Here is a 17,527-nt window from a genome sequence, read left to right on the forward strand (position 1 = left end):
AGAACACTTCCTGCAGAGTTCTTCTGCAGAGTTCTTTTCTGGCCCTGCCAGGAAAGAAGACTTGCCCAACCTTGAAACAGAGGACACCACTAAAATAGTTGTATACTTGTCATTAGACCAGGCCAGGTTTCCCAAGATTGTTGAGTTCAGAGGACCATTATTAGCTTAAATGATGATGTCCAGAAACTCCTCTAAAGGTGATGGATTTTCTTAAGATTGAGAATCCCTGTCCTCAAGGAAACACTGTTGAAGGATACACAGACTCAGCATACAGACTTTCACATCTGTCAAGGTAATGCCCAGTTATATGCATACTGTCTGGTAGGATATGTTCAGCCTTCAGCAAAACCAAGTTATTCTTCCCCCACTCAACTGACTCCACAGGAAACATCACAAAAGAAGAAAACTCCAAGGCTGTCATTAATGCCTGTCATTAATGATTAAACTAATGTTATCTAATTCAAAACCTGATTGTACAAATTCAGATTGTCTCAATTTCTATAATGAAGAGCAGAGGCCCCAAGAGGAATCAATTATTTACACAATATATTTCAGCAGTTTGAGGATAGATAAGGACAGGTAACCTAAGTGCCTCAAAGAACTAATGAACTATAATTGTCATGGTGGCAAACAGCACACTACTCACTTCCTTTAGTGCTTGCTGTTCCTAGCATTCCCTCTCATACTTAGGATTCTTATTTACACACACTATTCATTTTGGAGAACGACTTGACAAACAAATCTGTATTATGTTTGACTGCACAGAAACACTGAGGACAAATGGAGCTCCAGGAGGAACTCCCATACTTCAACATGTTCAACTGTAGTTTTGTGGTTTCTTTTATCGCCATCTTGGACTGGACCACAGATGATCATAGCCAGTGTCCCTAGCTGCAATAAAAATTTGCCTTCAGAAAGGTCAGACAAAATGAACCCGAGATTATTTTGGCAAGCAGGAATCCCACGCAGCATCTGCTGTGATCTGCATGTTACAAGTTCTCAAACACATATACTTTTGCATAAACTTGGAGAGCGAAGTCATTCCGGCTCAGCTACATCCTCTTCCTGAAGGAAGGGCAAAGTCTCAGACCATTTTATGGTCAGTAAATGAAGGTGATTTGGGGAGGAGAGGAGAGGAAATTCACTGGGGGTAGGGACACTGCTATTGTCTGTGATCTTGACCTCTTTCATAGGTGAGAAGAAATCTAGGAAATGAATTTTGAGACAAGCTTTTAGTCAGAATTGCAAAATTCTGTAACATATTCCTCTTAAGGCTTTATAATACTTTAATACATTCCTGTTAGGACATAATGATTACACTGAGAAAAGTGTGGTGCTTTATATCCACTACATTTATGCATCAGCATTTGTATGCAACAAGACATGACAGTTCTAATAATGAAAGGTGTTATTTTCTGAGTGAAGATCATAATTAATAACTGACATCATTAATAACTTTTCACACCAGTGCACTCCAAGTTAAATGCTTGTCTATGTTTTTTTTTGTGTTACTGTTACTGATACATTAGATAAAAATCAGCCCTTACCAGCCCTTGAGCAGCCTAATTGAAACAGACACCTACACTCCTCACAGGATTTCTTACATTTTATGCATGTTTCAAATGTACAGTCCTCACTGGTTACCTGTACAGTGATAAAGTTCTCTGTACATGTAGTTAACTGAACCTGGGACATTTTCCATACTTGGAGAAGGTTTCCCAGGAATAAGCTAGAAAAATGGTTTCCACGTTCTTCTAAACTATTGTTCACCCTTCACACTTCTGTAGACTACATACATGATTAACTTGAACTGGAAATCACAAGAACAGTGTGACGGATGTGACAATGCCTCCCATGCTCATAACGAGGTACGTGTTACAGGCCATCAGATCCTATACCAGCTGTGATCAGATCCTATACCAGCTGTGATCATGGGTCATAGATTAAAAATGACCACAAAAGGAATTAAGGTACTATGGGCTCTTCTGCATATGTGACTAAAGCACTTCAGTTTGTCTCAAATTACAGGACATATTCATGCAATTTTTGCCTGCATCTTCTTTCAAAGATCCTGATGTCTCTGAATACTACATCATCAACCAAATCTCAGAAATAAACCAGGTAATGCATTTACAAAGTAGATAGTAATCCAAACCAATAAGTTTGAATTTGAAGAAGAATTTGGAGCGCAGACTTACTGAAAAAATTTTGGATGAGAGCCAGCTGGAGAGCAGAAATTGCAAAATTAAAGTAAGGACTAATTGCTTAAGATTTAAAAGTGTATATTACCCATATGTAGAAATTTGCAGCTCCATACCTGATCATTATCATTCTCAAAAGATGCTCCATTATCTCTTCAGAGGAAAGGAAATAGGAGAGGTGCAAACATTCTGTGTATTTACAACCAATTTATAAATTATTAGCTGAAAGAGAAGAGAGAAGAAAGTGCAAAAAGCATCAGTTGGCAATAAAAGTTTTACTTCTAGGAAACAAGGGACCAGATCTTCCCAGTGTCTAATACCAGAGAGAACGAGAACTGTAAGTTGGCAAGAACTCACACCCCTTATGTCCAAAAGTCTGAGCAGCCCAATGGTCAGAATCTCAGCAGCAGGATTTAATGGCATCATGTGTTCTGGTTCAGTTTTTTTATTGTTATTAGAGTGGGAAGGGTGTTGTGGAAGAGAATGCTGCAGGTGTGGTGGGCTTAGGTGGGAAGCTTGTAGGGAACAGGCTTTCAGAAGGAACTCAAAGTGTTCAATGGTATAAAAGACACAGCTGTCACTCAGTGCTACCTGTGGGGCAGTGTACCACGATGAGGGCATGAGGAAATCCATCCTGTTAGAAAAGAGACCCCCGTGGTTTCTGGAGCTTTATCACTCACTCTGGTAACACAGTGGGATATTGCATATACGTAGTAGTGCTTTATTGTGGATGGGTTTGGGCACAGGTGTTCTCAGAAAGGAATTCTACCCTGTCATCTAAATTATTTTGTATCTGCTCTGGCAGATACTTCCTATCATTCATGCGGTGCAACATAGACACTCACAAAAAAATGCTCATTTCACTCAGATGGTCTGTAATAACTTTTTGTTTGATTACTCTATAGGCTACAGAACAGCATTCAATTATGTTGCCAACCACACAACACCATGGCTACAGTACCTTGAAGATCTCGCTAACTTTTGTGTCCTCAGTGGTGCCCACCTGAGCAGACTGTCAGAGCACTCACACACCTCTTGGGGTGTTCAAAAACCCCACCACTACTTTCCTTGGGATCCTACAGACTGACTCACCTCCCTAAGCTTCCCAGTGCTTGATGCATCCCTGTGATAATCGGAAGGGCTGGGGCAAATGTGCAATTGCATGATAATACCTTCACTTACCTACAGATAATGAATAGGTAAGAAGGAAAAGCTAGACGTGGACAAGAAGGAGAACATATTCATTACAATTAAAGAGGTCACTGTGCTATTGTATGAAGTTCCTATTACCATAGCTGTCAAGACTTCTGCCTTTTAAAATATTGAGAAAAATATGATGCTTACTGTATTGTGTTAAAGCCATAATACAGCATGGGCCTGAATTTTTGCAGTGCATCTTCCCCTCTAGTTTGTTTCCCGCTTTGAGGAGATAATTTTATGAAATTACTCCTATTTCCTTAAAAAGACACTCCCAGCCTACAAAACAAAAAGAGCTTTTAAATGCCCACATCTGTAGCCGTCACCTGAATTCCTTCAGTGCCTTAGTACAGCCCAGAGACTGCCCTAGGAAAACACTCCCAATTAGCAGCTGAAGCAGAACAAAACCTCCAAAGAACAAAGCCATACAAAGCTTCAGTGCAGACTCAGGAGGAGAACTGACCACCAGAATCTTCTGCATGCATTCTGTGCAATTAATTAATACATTTAAAAATAAAAAGCAAGATGAGCCCAGCATATTAACCAGCCCCATCCCCCTAAGTCATGAACAAATTATCTCTACTAAGTATGAACCAGGAGTGGTGATTGGATGGGAGTCAGGAGAGCAGGCCTCTGCTGAGGAGCATCGCTGGGAGCCACATCCACAGTATCTCAGGGAAGAAGAGAACAACTGTCCCAAATGTCTGTGCTTCCTCCTTCCCCCAGCTGTAGACACACTAAGGCACGGGTCACATATTTTGATTCACTTGGGTTACAGGAGCCTGCATGGTACTGCCTGCCAGGACAAGGTCTGCCATGCCCATGGAGCTCTGGGTGGCTGAGGCAATGCAATGGGGCTTGACTGCAGATAGAAAGATGGGGCTGGTGTCCTACCCTCAACTCAGGAGCATTACCTGTAGGATTGCTACCTGTCTCTGGGTGAAGGCCCTCACTGCCTCAGGAGGAGGACTGCAACGGATGATTGAGAATTGCAAGGGGAGGACTGACAAGAAGATCCAGTTCTCATCCAAGAGCTTCACACATACCAGAAGCATCACTAGCAACTATAGTGTGGGTCTGGCTAGACTGCCTGCAAGAGACAGGGGCACCTGGGGACAGGCTCAGCCCCTGGGGATACTGTGGAGGGTTGTTGTGGCAGCATCAATTCTCCTTATAAACAAAACAACAAACACACAGCAAGGGAAGCAAAAGGGTTATAGTTAAGGTCAGGGAAGGGTAAACAGAGGCAGACCACTTGAAACTTGGAGTCACTAAAGCCACTGTGGGCAGGTAAGGGAGCTCCACTTGCAACTTTTGAAGATGGCCAAAACTCCAGCTGGAAGACAGGTGAGAGAAGCAGCAAATGGATCTGTTACCCCAAAAGGGGTTTTCCATAATGACAAACAAGGAAGCCCAGGAGGGAGTTGGAGCTGGGGCAGAGGAAAGGCAATGCCAAAAAATCCTGTGTAATTCAACAGCAGAGATCACAAAGAGAAGAGCCCTTGATGAGCACAGACAAATAAGCAGTCATTCCAGCTCCATAGATGTTTGAACCAGGGCTGCAAATTGAGTGGAAGTGTGAGGACCTGGGAAAAGAGCTGGAACAAGGACACACCAGCCCTGAGGGGCTGAGGTAATTGGAGGTGAGAATGGGAGACTGAAGAAGACATAGAAGAATGCACAAAACAAGAGAGAGAAAGGCAGAATATGACAGCAAGAGGAAAAAAAATTCCTTTTCTAAGTTCATGTTTCATTTTGAATTAAAAATTTATTTTCTATTTTGGCTACAATTACATCATTTACAACAAACAACACACAGCTCTGTGTGTGTCAATACATGTTACTTCAACACAGACAAGTCACCGTGTTTCATTTAAATTTGACCTACTTAAGGGCATCTGATACTGGCTGAAGCATTATCTTCTTAACAGATAGGTTTGCAGAGTATTTGCATTATTAAAATCTTTCATAAAGCAAATAAATATTTTGATCTTCATTTAAAAGATAAGTGATCTCAACAAATTGCCTTATGATATTTATAGTAGTTGCACAAAGCCTATATTACTTGTATACATTCAAGGACTGAAAAATTATATAATTATTCATGAATTACCCACGGATATCAGTTTAAAACACTTAGCTTGTTCCCTTACCACAAAATCTGAATGTTTCTGTTTTTAATGTTTTTATTCTCACAGCATTCTCATCTGTAATAACAAGAAATACTATTAGACCTGTTGAAACTAATGGGAAGTAGATGCTGAGCTGGATACTCTGAACATCATAAGTATTCAATGAAAAACACAACCTCAGGTTAGGTGCTTATGCATGCACCAGAAGAGCAGCTTGTGACTCTCTAAAGGGTTTGGAATGATCACTTCCATAGGATTTTCCAAACCCCAAATACTGCTGGCATAATAAAATTTGTAAATTCAGAAGTATAGAAATTCTGCATCTTACACAGTAAATCTTGGCTCTTCTATATCTTTTTATGTTTAGTTTTGTCTGCTATTTGCAATAAAATTTAATGCTGATGTTATAACAAAATTTAGTTATCTCTTTCCCTTGGGATTGCCTATATTTGTTCCATGTTTTTTCTAATTGCACTGAATTTGAAATATATTAGATACCTGAAGCTCATTTCTCTTCACATATAATTTTTTACTTGTGTTTTTGCAAGAAGATATGTTGTTGTTCCACATTCATAAATTCAAAAAACCCATCAATAAACCCCATATTTTCTAACCTTTAATTTACTATATATACATATACATACATGTATATGTATACATGAAAAAAAACGTTCATTAGCAGTGCAAACCTACTTTAATGCATGAGAGTTATCATTATTTCGTTTGATGGGCTTATCTAGGATTGCTACTTGGTGTAGAGGAACCACAAGCTGAGATAAGTCTCAATACTTTCCCAAGTCCATATATTCATTCATCAGCAGGTTCTGATTCTTCTACAGGGGAGAAAAAGTGATACAGAGATCTTTCTGAAACTTAGGACAGCATTTATTTTTTGTGTTGTCGTTTCTGCTCTATTGCTGAATTCAAAGCCTGAAGAATCAGATGCTTGTTGTTCTGAATGTTGTAGCTGGTCAGTTTTACCAGATTGTCAAACTGCTCCTCTGTGTAGGTAAAGCTGTTTATGCAGTATGGGGAAAAAAGGCCGGAAACATCCACATTGCCTTGTGCCATCTCAGCGGAGCTGCGCTCTACACCTACCAAATCAAGAAAAGTCATTGACAGGGCATAGGGATGGTCTTGCATCCTCCTCTCCAGAGCAACATTGCTCCTCTCTAACTTAACACCCACAGTCCTTTCCATCGGAACCACATCAGGGAAGGAAGGGGTCCATGCCAGCCCTTGCCTCCCATCCCAATACAAATGAAAGCTACACATGTGGTGGGAGAATCAACTCCGTCCCATAGCTTACCTGGCTCTTTGTATTTTCTGAATGTGTCATTCACCAGAGGGAAAAACACCACTGTTGGTGCCTCCGGGGTCTCTGCATCTTCAAAGATGTAGCACTCCTTTAGATTCTTTTTCTCCTCTTCACTCAGGTGGATTTTTGGAAATGGAATTCCCTGTTTTGAGAAGTACTTTGAGGCTTCTTCCAAAGGCTACATTCAGACAGGAGAAAAGGTCAGAAAATCTACCTTCCCCTCAACTTTTCGTAACACATAACACATTCACCAAAGGCACTTCACAGAGGTCAGGGAACAGCAATCACTTTCGGTGTTTCTTCTGCTCTTTGTCTCTTTCATGAGGAATTATGTACTGGTTATCAACAGAACAACATTTCAAAACCAAGACATCAACTAGCACTCCTGATGATTCTCCTACCTCCTCCTCCTCAGCCTTTATCTGCAAGATAAATAAGATGTTCATAGCTGTGTCCAGGGGTGACACAGCCACTTATGAAACATACTCCTTAGTGGAGAAACTCTCCACACAGAAGACACAAGCAGCCATGTCAAGGTCCCAGGAGCATGCAGGTATATAAGATAATGCTTACTTATGATGAACTCAATTAAAATAAAAGATTTATTAAACTGATACTACTTCTGAAGTTCTCCCTAAGGGATTTGTCATGACAAACCAATATTAATGCAAGATCCAGATATCTAGAAAACAGGAACTGAATGCCAAGAATCCTTTTCTCCCACATTTAGTTTTTTTCTGCATTAATTATTCTGACTTCTGGGGAGCTTAAAAGGAAGAAAAGACAGCCATGATAACACAAGAGAACAAAGTGGTTATCGCACCGATGTCTGTGATCCAGAAGAATAGTTTAAGTGTAGGACAACATCCACTTTCCTCTCTGGCCTCATGAGTGGTGGGTAGCTGATATCAATGTATCCTGCTGTGTCTGCAAGGCACAGGAACTCTGCTGTTTCTGTCAGCTGGTTGGGGAAATTCTCTAGCACAGTATCTAAAAGGAAATATTTCTTGTGATGAGTGATTCAAGGAAGAAGTAATATATTTGTTGTTTAGCTAATAAAAGAGGGCAAAAAAGGCTCCTCCTCATTACTTTCATTTTCCAAGATCCTGCTGCATTACTGAAGTTTCATCTTGACTCAGAAAAGAAAGATCTGTCCACAGTAAGAAGACAGAGCTCCTTCACTTCTCATGTTGGCCTTTTTCCATTCCTGATGAGCAGCAGTTGCCCTTCCTAGGAACCAAGGTATTTTTTGGAATATCTGTTAACATTTTAATTTCAATAAAAAAAGAGCTGTGCCACAATTAGAGCGGTTTTGCAAATTCATTTTTGAAATTTGACTACTTATCTTGAAATTTTTGTTTCCAAAGTGAAGAATTCATCTTTGACCTTCTCTTCACTATTGAAAATACCAATCATCTAACCAGAAAAGAAAACAAACCAACAAGAAAGCATTTGGGGATGCTTACCTTTCCATATACAAAAGCTTTTGCTCTGAAGGTATTCACTGTGCATCTGGAACCCCTTTAGGAAATTGAAGAACTTTGAGACCATTACTCGCTCAGTGAGGACTTCCCGAACAATGCCCATGATGCCACATTCAGGGGTGACTATGTAAGTCTCCAACTCATGGTTCCTGACTGGTGAGGAAGGCTCATCTCCTTCTGATGGGTAGAGCAGATAAACAAGTCATTGTTTTGATAGAGATTTCATAATACTTAAAATAAAGATTTTCTGCTATATGCATGCAGATGTTATATTCATTTAAAGATTAGTAAGGTAACAGATACAGTAGAAACAGAAATATAACCAACCAACATCAACAGCTGTGGGTTGAGTGCACCTCAGTGAGCACCTTTCTGAAGGATCCGATGAATGCCAAGCATCCAAAAGGTTGTATGAAAAGACATTGCTCCACAGGCCTGTGGGACGATAGAGAACAGGGAAACTGCTTAGAGACATTTAAATGGAAAATATCCCTTTGATCTTTCCACAGGCTTTTAGCACATGCAAAGTGTTTTCTCATCAAAAATGTTAGTAAGTTCTTTCACAGCAACTCACAGTTTGTCCTCAGGAGGAACCTAAATGGTTTTAAACATTGTACCGGGCCTTCAGCTACCATAATTCATCGTCACACACAGCTATTACCAGTACACATTGCAAGACACCATTTTCTAGCCTGCATATTCCTGTTCTATGAGAGAGTAAAACCATGCAATTCACCTAAAGCAAGGGTTTGGTCTATAAAGAATGTCATAAACAACTGTATTAATAATTAAAGATTTAGGGATTGCTCCTGAACAGCCAAGATCCAAGTGGTTACAGCACAATTTGAGATGGTCTGCAGAGTATTTAGGTCCCCTAAAACAAGACATCTTCAAAATCTGTTGTTTCTCCTTTCCACAAGTTATTTTGAGTGACAGTCATCTCCGTCTCCTCATTCCCATAATTCTTCCACTTTCGTCCTCTCACTTAAGACATTACTTCTCCTTGTAAGTTACATTTCTCTTTTATCCTTTAGCTGTTGTGTTTCACTATATTTTAATTGTACCTCAAGAGGGCACTTGCATACTACACCACTAGGTGGCAACATAGCCCTAAATCTCCACTCAGCCCTCTCTAAAAATGCATCTATGGCTTCGGGGTCACCAGCCCATTTCAGGCTCCGCAGACAGGAACACAGAGCTCAGCCTAGACTGGATGTGCTGAGTGTGCTTGCTACCTGGACACCTTGGGTATGACCACACCTCAGACACTGCAAAAATGCAATGGAGGCAAAATGTTCTCAGAAGATGCTTTACAGTCCCATGTAACTCCATAATCCATCTCTTTTCTCTGATCGTTAGCACAAAGTGCTTTGCAGAAGAATACAAGGAAATCAAAAGTACAGTGGGGTCTCTTCTCCAGTCTCCAGCATCTCATGGGTCTGGATTTGGTACTTCCAGTACCTGGTGGCTATAGTGTTACACAGTCACCAGTGAAACTACCTTTCATGAATTTGTCCTCCCTTTTTTATACCTATACATACTCTTGGCTCCTATGATAACACGAGTCTTGTCCCCCAGCTGCCTCTTCTCTTTACTCATGAGATCACTATAAGCTCAAATATAATCATTAAAGCTCTGAGAATTAGGGTCTGTGAAGCTAAACGCAGTCTTTCTCGTGCCCAGGTATTTTCTAAATATAGTAGCAATATGACTCTGGGCTTTTTGCATAATACCTTGAGGTGTACAGTTTCTCTGCACTTCAGATAAAGAATACCAAAGATTATTGTTTTTAATGTGGGTTTTTCAGTCATAAGAAAACCATTTCTTATTGGCGTTCTTGGTAAGCTGTTGTGTGTCATACTTATTTACATGTGAAGGACTCTTCAGCAGAAGAAGCAGAAGAGTGAACCAGAATAGAAAGTAGTGTCATAAAGAATTCTAGTGTTAGAAAAAAATAAAACAAGAGCTACATAAAAATAGCAAAGCTGTCCTTCCTGCACTTTCCTGAAACAAGGATAGCAAAACACATTGATTTGATCACGCAAGAACTGTACATTTCAGTCCTGCATGTTGCAGGGAACTGCCGAAATATTTAGGAATTGTACATATTAAGTATATTTTTATGCTATCCAAAGCTTATCAAGGAAGCACATCACCTTTCATGAAGCAGATCCGAGACTCAGGAAGCTTCTTCATCAAGCGACCCATGAAGAACTTGCTGCCAAAATCTTCTGCACGAATGAAGGCACCGTATTTTAAAAACCCGACTTCATAAGGTGTAAACTCAACCCATTCTGCAGAGAAACAAAACAGACATTTTAATTCATTCCATCCACATCTCCTAGCAGGAAATACACTGAAATGACAGGGAAGCAACTTAAGGACAAACCCTATGAGCAGGGTCATCACAGAATGGCATTCATCGGGATAATGAGATCATTAAGATAGTTTCAGCCACTCTCTCAAACAATTTTCCCCAGACTTGTTCCTATGGAACTCTCCAATGAGCCTCTCAAGTAAGGACATAAATGAAGTTTATACCAAAAGAAGTCAGCCTAAAATTACCCCATACATAGATCTAAGGCTCTGATTTGGGAGTACTTTGGCTGCCCTAAATACTGTCCCCACATTTCTCCTGTCCCATAGAAGGTGGATTTCCCCCAGACACTAGACATAAAGTCTGAAAATGGAAAAGAAAAAGAACTGTTTATAGATGCTATGATTGTCAATGCAAGGGGTTGCAAGATACACTGTAATTGGTAACAGAGATACAACTGAATCCAGATACAGTTTAGTTTTGCCATCACCTTTAAACTCTGAAAGGCTGTAGTCATCTTTGATGTTGAGGATCATGTAGATTGGTAGGGGATTCTGACCTTGAGTTAATGCCCGTCTCTCATCAGACAGTTTGTGATTGTTTTTCTGCGTATTGACCAGAAAAAGAGAAAGAGCAAAAACAAGGAACCTTCTTGACATTGTGCATGGGCTTGGAAAATTACAGAAAAATAAATATTTATTTCCACCTACATTTCTTATTCTTTCTACTCATCTTGTGCTAAAACATTTTTTTTTTAACTGAAGAATGACCTAAGCATTTACACACCCACAAAGACTTATTTGATTACAGATAAGCTACAGGAATTTTGTAGTACATTCCTCTGAGTAAATGCATTCATTTTGCATGGATTATGCAAGTTCTCACAGGGATAAGCAGAGCAAAAGAAACCAAAATCAGGATGCTGGAACCGGATGTTCAGATACTCATACAGGTATAGTGAGATACGGGTTTCTTGCTCTAGTGAATATCCCTCAGAATGATAACTATATGTTGAGAGAGATGTGAGGTCAAAAGCCCTTTGTTAGTCAACAGAAACCATCTGTCTGATAACACTGGCAGGCTCTCAGGCTAGTGCCTGTCCCTGAAGCTTCTATTTCTATACAATGGTATTCAAGACTTGTTAAGGAAAATACAGACATGCTACCCCATCACTTAATGCTCTTTCCAGCAGGAGCCCCCAGAAATCAATGCTAGAGATCTGGTATCCTTCTTGCTTCCGCAGCTTTAGCTCTTGGTCGTAGTACTTTAAGCTCTCCAGGGAAAAGCAGCTCAGCTTGCTCTTGGTCATGTGTCTGCGGACTTCATGGATTGGTCCAGAGATATCCTTGTGTGACCAGTCAGGACTCTGATACAAATGTGCCAACGTCCTGAGGAAAAGAGAGAAAGCACATTAGGATATGCTCATAAATGTTTCCACCTCCTAGACTTGGATTTAAGGACCACAAAAACAAACAAACAAACAAAGTAGTTGAGGTTCATTAAAAACATGAAAACATGTCTGAGGCTCAGAGGTTCTTTGATCTAGATTTTTACTTAGGTCCCAGGAAATCCTACCACATATAACTAAATTGTTTATTGTACTTCACTAAATTAAGATGCTATGCCTTTCAAGTTAACTGTCAAATGTTAAGCAGATGAAAATCAAGATAAAGCTGATTTAGGAGTAGGAACTGAAAAATCCAACATCATAAAAACAACAGAAATGGTTTATAATATTTTCCTAACGCAAAAGTAAAAAAGCCTGAGGCTAAAAACATACATCTTCCTTTACCACAACAAAGAGAATAAATCTCATACAGCAGTTTACAAAGCTGAAAAACAACATTTTTGTTCAGCATTTCCTTACCATGTTGAGCCAGATGACCCAGTGATGTAAGAAATAGCATCTAAGAGACCCAGTTTTTGAAGACCTAGCAGGTTGCCTAACAAAGATGTCAGTGCCCGAGTGCCACCTCCTGTTGTCATGACTGCTACAACTGGAACCTTTTTAAGCATGAACACAGCATTTAGTAAGCAACAACATAGTTCATATTAGCATATTATATCTCAGCTACATGAACTACAGCATTTCTGTCTTGGAAGAATTCTGACATTTCATCATTCCCCCAAGCAAAGGAAAAAAAGATGAAATGCTGGTACTTTGCACAGAAATTAAAAAAAAAAAAAAACAAAAACAAACTAAAAACAAACAAAAAAAAGAACAAATTTGCTAGTTTAGATATTTTTCATCTACAGAGAACAGTGTTTTATACTGTAATATGCTGGCTTACTGAAACAGCTCATAACTTTTTATTTTCAATATTCTCAATATGAGGTTGTATTTCCCTTCATGGAACATCATCTCTTGAGAGCTCTATTTTGAGAACCAGAAATGCTGATCCTCTCTAGTAAGTCAAAAATAAAGATTGGATTACATTTCCCATAAAGTATCTAGAGTATATAATTGCAGAGATGAAGCACAAAGCCCAGCTAAATAGAAACCTAAATTACATGACAGGAAGATAAATTCCTCCAACTAAAACCCACTGGGAGTGTAGTAGCTAAATGACATTTCCTATACACATTTCCAGGCAATTGTATCAAGAAAATACGTAGCTGTGCTTCTTTCACCAGATGCAAATCAAGCATTTCAGGTTAAAGCAAAGCATTCTGATTTCAATATAAAGAAGGAAACATGCCATTTTCTTGCTGTTTGTTTGCTTGTTTTTGTTTTTCCCTCTGAAAATAACGTGCTAATGAGAAATAATATACTGGTGTGATCAGCAGGGACATCATTTACAGTCATTATATGACCATTTTGTCATATAACATTTAACATGCCTTTGGCCCAGCTGTCCTGGGCAAAGTGAAAAGCACACGTAAAAAAGCTCCCAAAACAGAAACTTCAATTCTGTAGTGCCTGACCATATTCCCTCCCTAAAGCGTAAAACATTCCTATGACAGCATGCACATGAATAAGTTCAAACTCTAACTCTTGGGTTTGATACTGCCCATGCTCTCATGTTACTTCATTTAAACATTTCTTGATGCTTTACATGGGGCACTGAACACATCAGTGCTAGTTAAGGAACAACACATAACCGGCTGTGGATTTGACTCATTCCTGTCACGCAACAAGATCCAGGCCCAATGTTGCTCCCCATACCTCATGGTCTTGTAGGTCCTGTTCTAAGTTAAGTGCTTTTTTCAGAGCAGAAGCTACCAACTTCCTCCGTTTTTGTAGGAAAATTTTCTCCTCCATGCATAGATCAAACTCCAAGCGAACATCAAGGTTTCTTGACCTCAGAAAGACAGAGTCCATGGTTAAAAGGAATATAAGAAGCTCAAGTATGCAATCGCTCACAAATAAGGTCTGGACCTATGCTTACAAGTTGTAAATTCCATAATCGGGATTTTAAAAGCTGCTACTGTGATCCTACAAAGGCATATCAGAAAAGATTAAGTGAAAAGGTTATAAAGCCTTAGAGAAAAAAAAAAGTTTTTCTACACTGATTTTCTAGAAGCATCTAACATAAATATTGTATCCATTTACAGGTACCACAAACAGTGAAACATTTAAAATTTATTGCCTGAATTACTCCAAGTTTTATAAATTCAACTATTCCGAATCCTTTGCAACCAAGGAAAATGAGGCATAAATATGTTTTTCTAAACTTGTATTACCATGATTTTTTTCAGCCAGAAAAGATCTTCAACACAAAACCACAAAACATAAATACAGAATTTCTTACCAGTCCATTGACTTTACATGTAAATTGACTGTTTCATTCTGGAAAATAACAAAAAACAAAGAAAACCACAACACATAATAAGTTTTGGAGATGCTTTTATGTCCTTTACTTGCAGTAATATTTGAAGCCCTTCACTTTTTATGAGAGCAGTGTTGGACACACAAGGCTGTAAGAATAAGAAGACCCATCCAATTTCTAGAACTTCTCCATGTCCACTAACATTATTTATACTGAAGCTGCAGCCATTTTAGATATACACATCTGCGTATACAGCAAAAACCAGCACCAGCTCTGTCAGTGTGCCTTGCCTTGCTTCATTGTTTGCATACACTCTGGCTTGCATTAGTCCAACTGATCACAGAAACCCTTCTCTCAAACTTTTGGCTGTGATTTTTGTTTCTGCTCAGCTCAGATGAAAATGTGCAGGTCTATAACTGTATAGGAATATAAATTTATTACACCTCTTCACCATCTTAAGAACAAAATAAATCTCTTCCAGACACACTGTATTTTTATTGGATAGTAATTTCAAGTAATGTGTAAAACCCTTCCTGGTTGCTCAGACGCTGCTGAGTTTGCAGCTCTGTAATACATGGTCTTTGTGCCAACACTAGCATCATGAATCCCCTTCCCATAAAAAAAGCCTACTTAAAACTTCAGAGGGTAGCAAATTTCAACAAAGATAGGATAAAAAACCCAGACATAAAGATTGTATTTCCAGAATCACAGACATATTTCCAGAATCACAGACACAGACATATAAACAAGCCATAAAATATGAGAATCGTCTGCTACGTGAGAGCTTATACTGGCCAGTGTTATTTAATAAAGTCTTTTGCATAAAACCATCACAATAAACTGAGATCCTTAAGGGCACTCTACCCCTTTCCTACCTCCTCCCCTCCCCACACCCTTGCATTGACTTTTATTATTTTGCATAGTTTTCTAATGCTCAGTGGACTGCAGAAAATAAGGATTAGCAGTTAGATATCTAAACTTCTACCTCATGTTAATCTGGTTAACTCATACTTGTTGATCCTGGGACCACAGCTTCAGACTTATTCTAAAGAGTTATTGTCAATCACCTTTGCCACTGCTACTTTCTCCTTGAAGGGAAGTGAATCCAGAGGAACAGTGAGGGATGCAACGCTGTTTTTTTTCTCTTCACCTGAGGTATACTAAAAAAAAGATTTAAAAGTAGAAAAATATTTAATGTATACACCATAAAAAGTACTGTCACCAATTTTTTTTAAAAATAGGATTAACTCCCAGCAGTTTCCAAGTTGGTATCTATGTGCCTTAGTGCTCGTCCAGAGTAGACGATCATGGAAGTTGACTTCCAATTAAAATAATAATAATAATAATGACATTTTTTTCCATATGTCCCAGTGAAACATGGAAGACCATGAGTTTGCTGTGGTTACTCAAGTAGAAGATCACATACCAAGCAGAAATGTGGCTTCTTTTCTGCCAGAGCCATGCGCAGCTCTGCCAGACCATATTTGAGATAATGGAAGATGAGAGGCCTTGGGGGTTGCAGGGAAGAGCCCAGTGACAGGGTCTGGTTCTGTTCATAGGATCCCTTCACTGTGAACAGGAAGTCTTTTTCTAAAACAAACAAACAAGCATATTCCCAAACAGGAAATATTACAGGGGAAAAGAAAAAAAAGAAGCAATAACTGTTTGAGAAACTCAGACATATGGGAAAACTGGGTTAAACTGAAATAATTGAGATAGAAAAATGTATTTACTTCTATTTTACAGTATTAATAAAGTTCATCTCTAATTTCAAGCTCCAATTTTGCTATTTGGCATAGACACTAATTGTTGGATCTGTACAACTCTTATTTGTAACAATCTAATATCTGTGCTCTATTGGTAAGAAAAAAGGAGAGAAATTACTGGATAAAAAAGTGACAAAATAAAAGAAGCTCTTGATTATCTAAAGTTGTTTCTACTTCACAGGCTTTAAGATCCAGTCATCACATTTCCTTTCTTGTAGCACATTTTTTTCTGTGTTAAAAGCTTAAAGTCTAACCTGAAGCTACTTTCTTCTGTGTGTTGTCCACGAGGACTTCCAAGCAGCAAGCTTCACGAGACTGTCACAGGGATGAATAATAAGAGAATTAAATATCCAAACTATGCTACATTTGAGTCACTTTACTATTTATCTCTGGCCACCTGAGTTCCTGGGGTCTGGACACCTGCCCATTGTGTGTTTGGCAGGTATGAGTACTCTTAAGATGTGCCAGCTGAAAGAAGAATGGCTGCAGCGGTGTGTCTGTCCATGGGATAGGAAGGAAGGGGACATAATGAGATGAGTGGGAGTATGGCAAGGCCTCCTGAAGATGGACTGATGGGCAGCCAAATCACAGAGCTGTCCTTGCGGTCCTGCTTCCCAGGGGGAATGACACAGAGGCAGCAAGCAAATGAAGGAGCACTTCAGGCTCTGCCAAGAAGCTTGCCATCAACTGGTGATGGAGGACTGGCCTGTGGGTATCCCCAGTGACTACGTTCACTCTTTCTTAATACATCCTCACCCCAGGAACCATGGAGGCAGATGGCTGCCAGTTTCTGATGCTCCTCCTCCCACCACCCCACATCTCCCTCTCCTTCAGCTCTGACTGCAATGACTTATTGGGGCCCTTTCCATATTTATCATTCCCAACACCAGAAAGATAATGAACATAGATAAATAGTTTGAAATTACCACCAAGACACCATTACTGATAACCTTTTCAGGAGGAACTGGACTGAAAGAACAAAAAAATGAAATCAGAACATGATCTAAATACACTCTTTAAATGAACTGTGGGAATAACACTTTCCTTAAAGGCTGTCTCATCTAACACAGACTGTAACAAATCACTGATTTTTAATTTGTTGCTCTTTTCGAAAAAGATATATGAAATGTGACTTCCTCATTTTTTTATGATAATCATAGAATCACAGAATGGCTTGGGTTGGAAGGACCTTAAAGGTCATCTAGTTCTAGCCCCCTGCCATAGGTAGAGTTGCTAAATCAGGCCCGACATCAGGTTGTCCCTGTGCAGCCTGGCCTTGATCACCTCTAGGGATGGGGCATCCACAGCTTCTGTAGGCAACTTGTAATAGTAATGAATACCA

At 39.4% G+C, this 17,527-nt stretch overlaps 1 protein-coding gene across 1 annotated transcript; it reads right to left on the bottom strand.

The window, feature by feature from the left end:
• Window positions 1-5,153: 5,153 nt before the first annotated feature.
• Window positions 5,154-17,504, bottom strand: LOC109367980 (cytosolic phospholipase A2 epsilon-like). Its single transcript, XM_031553517.1, has 14 exons — window positions 16,440-17,504; window positions 15,846-16,009; window positions 15,487-15,579; window positions 14,402-14,439; window positions 13,816-13,951; window positions 12,517-12,653; window positions 11,815-12,037; window positions 11,140-11,254; window positions 10,489-10,626; window positions 8,660-8,767; window positions 8,315-8,509; window positions 7,672-7,838; window positions 6,840-7,026; window positions 5,154-6,624 (listed from the first exon to the last, which is right to left on the bottom strand). Exons 2-14 carry the CDS (start codon window positions 15,879-15,881, stop codon window positions 6,416-6,418), a joined length of 1,782 nt encoding a protein of 593 aa, XP_031409377.1. The 5' UTR covers window positions 15,882-16,009; window positions 16,440-17,504; the 3' UTR covers window positions 5,154-6,415.
• Between the last annotated feature and the right edge of the window lie 23 nt (window positions 17,505-17,527).

Source organism: Meleagris gallopavo, chromosome 5 (genome assembly GCF_000146605.3).
Source record: "Meleagris gallopavo isolate NT-WF06-2002-E0010 breed Aviagen turkey brand Nicholas breeding stock chromosome 5, Turkey_5.1, whole genome shotgun sequence".
Classification (NCBI taxonomy): domain Eukaryota; kingdom Metazoa; phylum Chordata; class Aves; order Galliformes; family Phasianidae; genus Meleagris; species Meleagris gallopavo.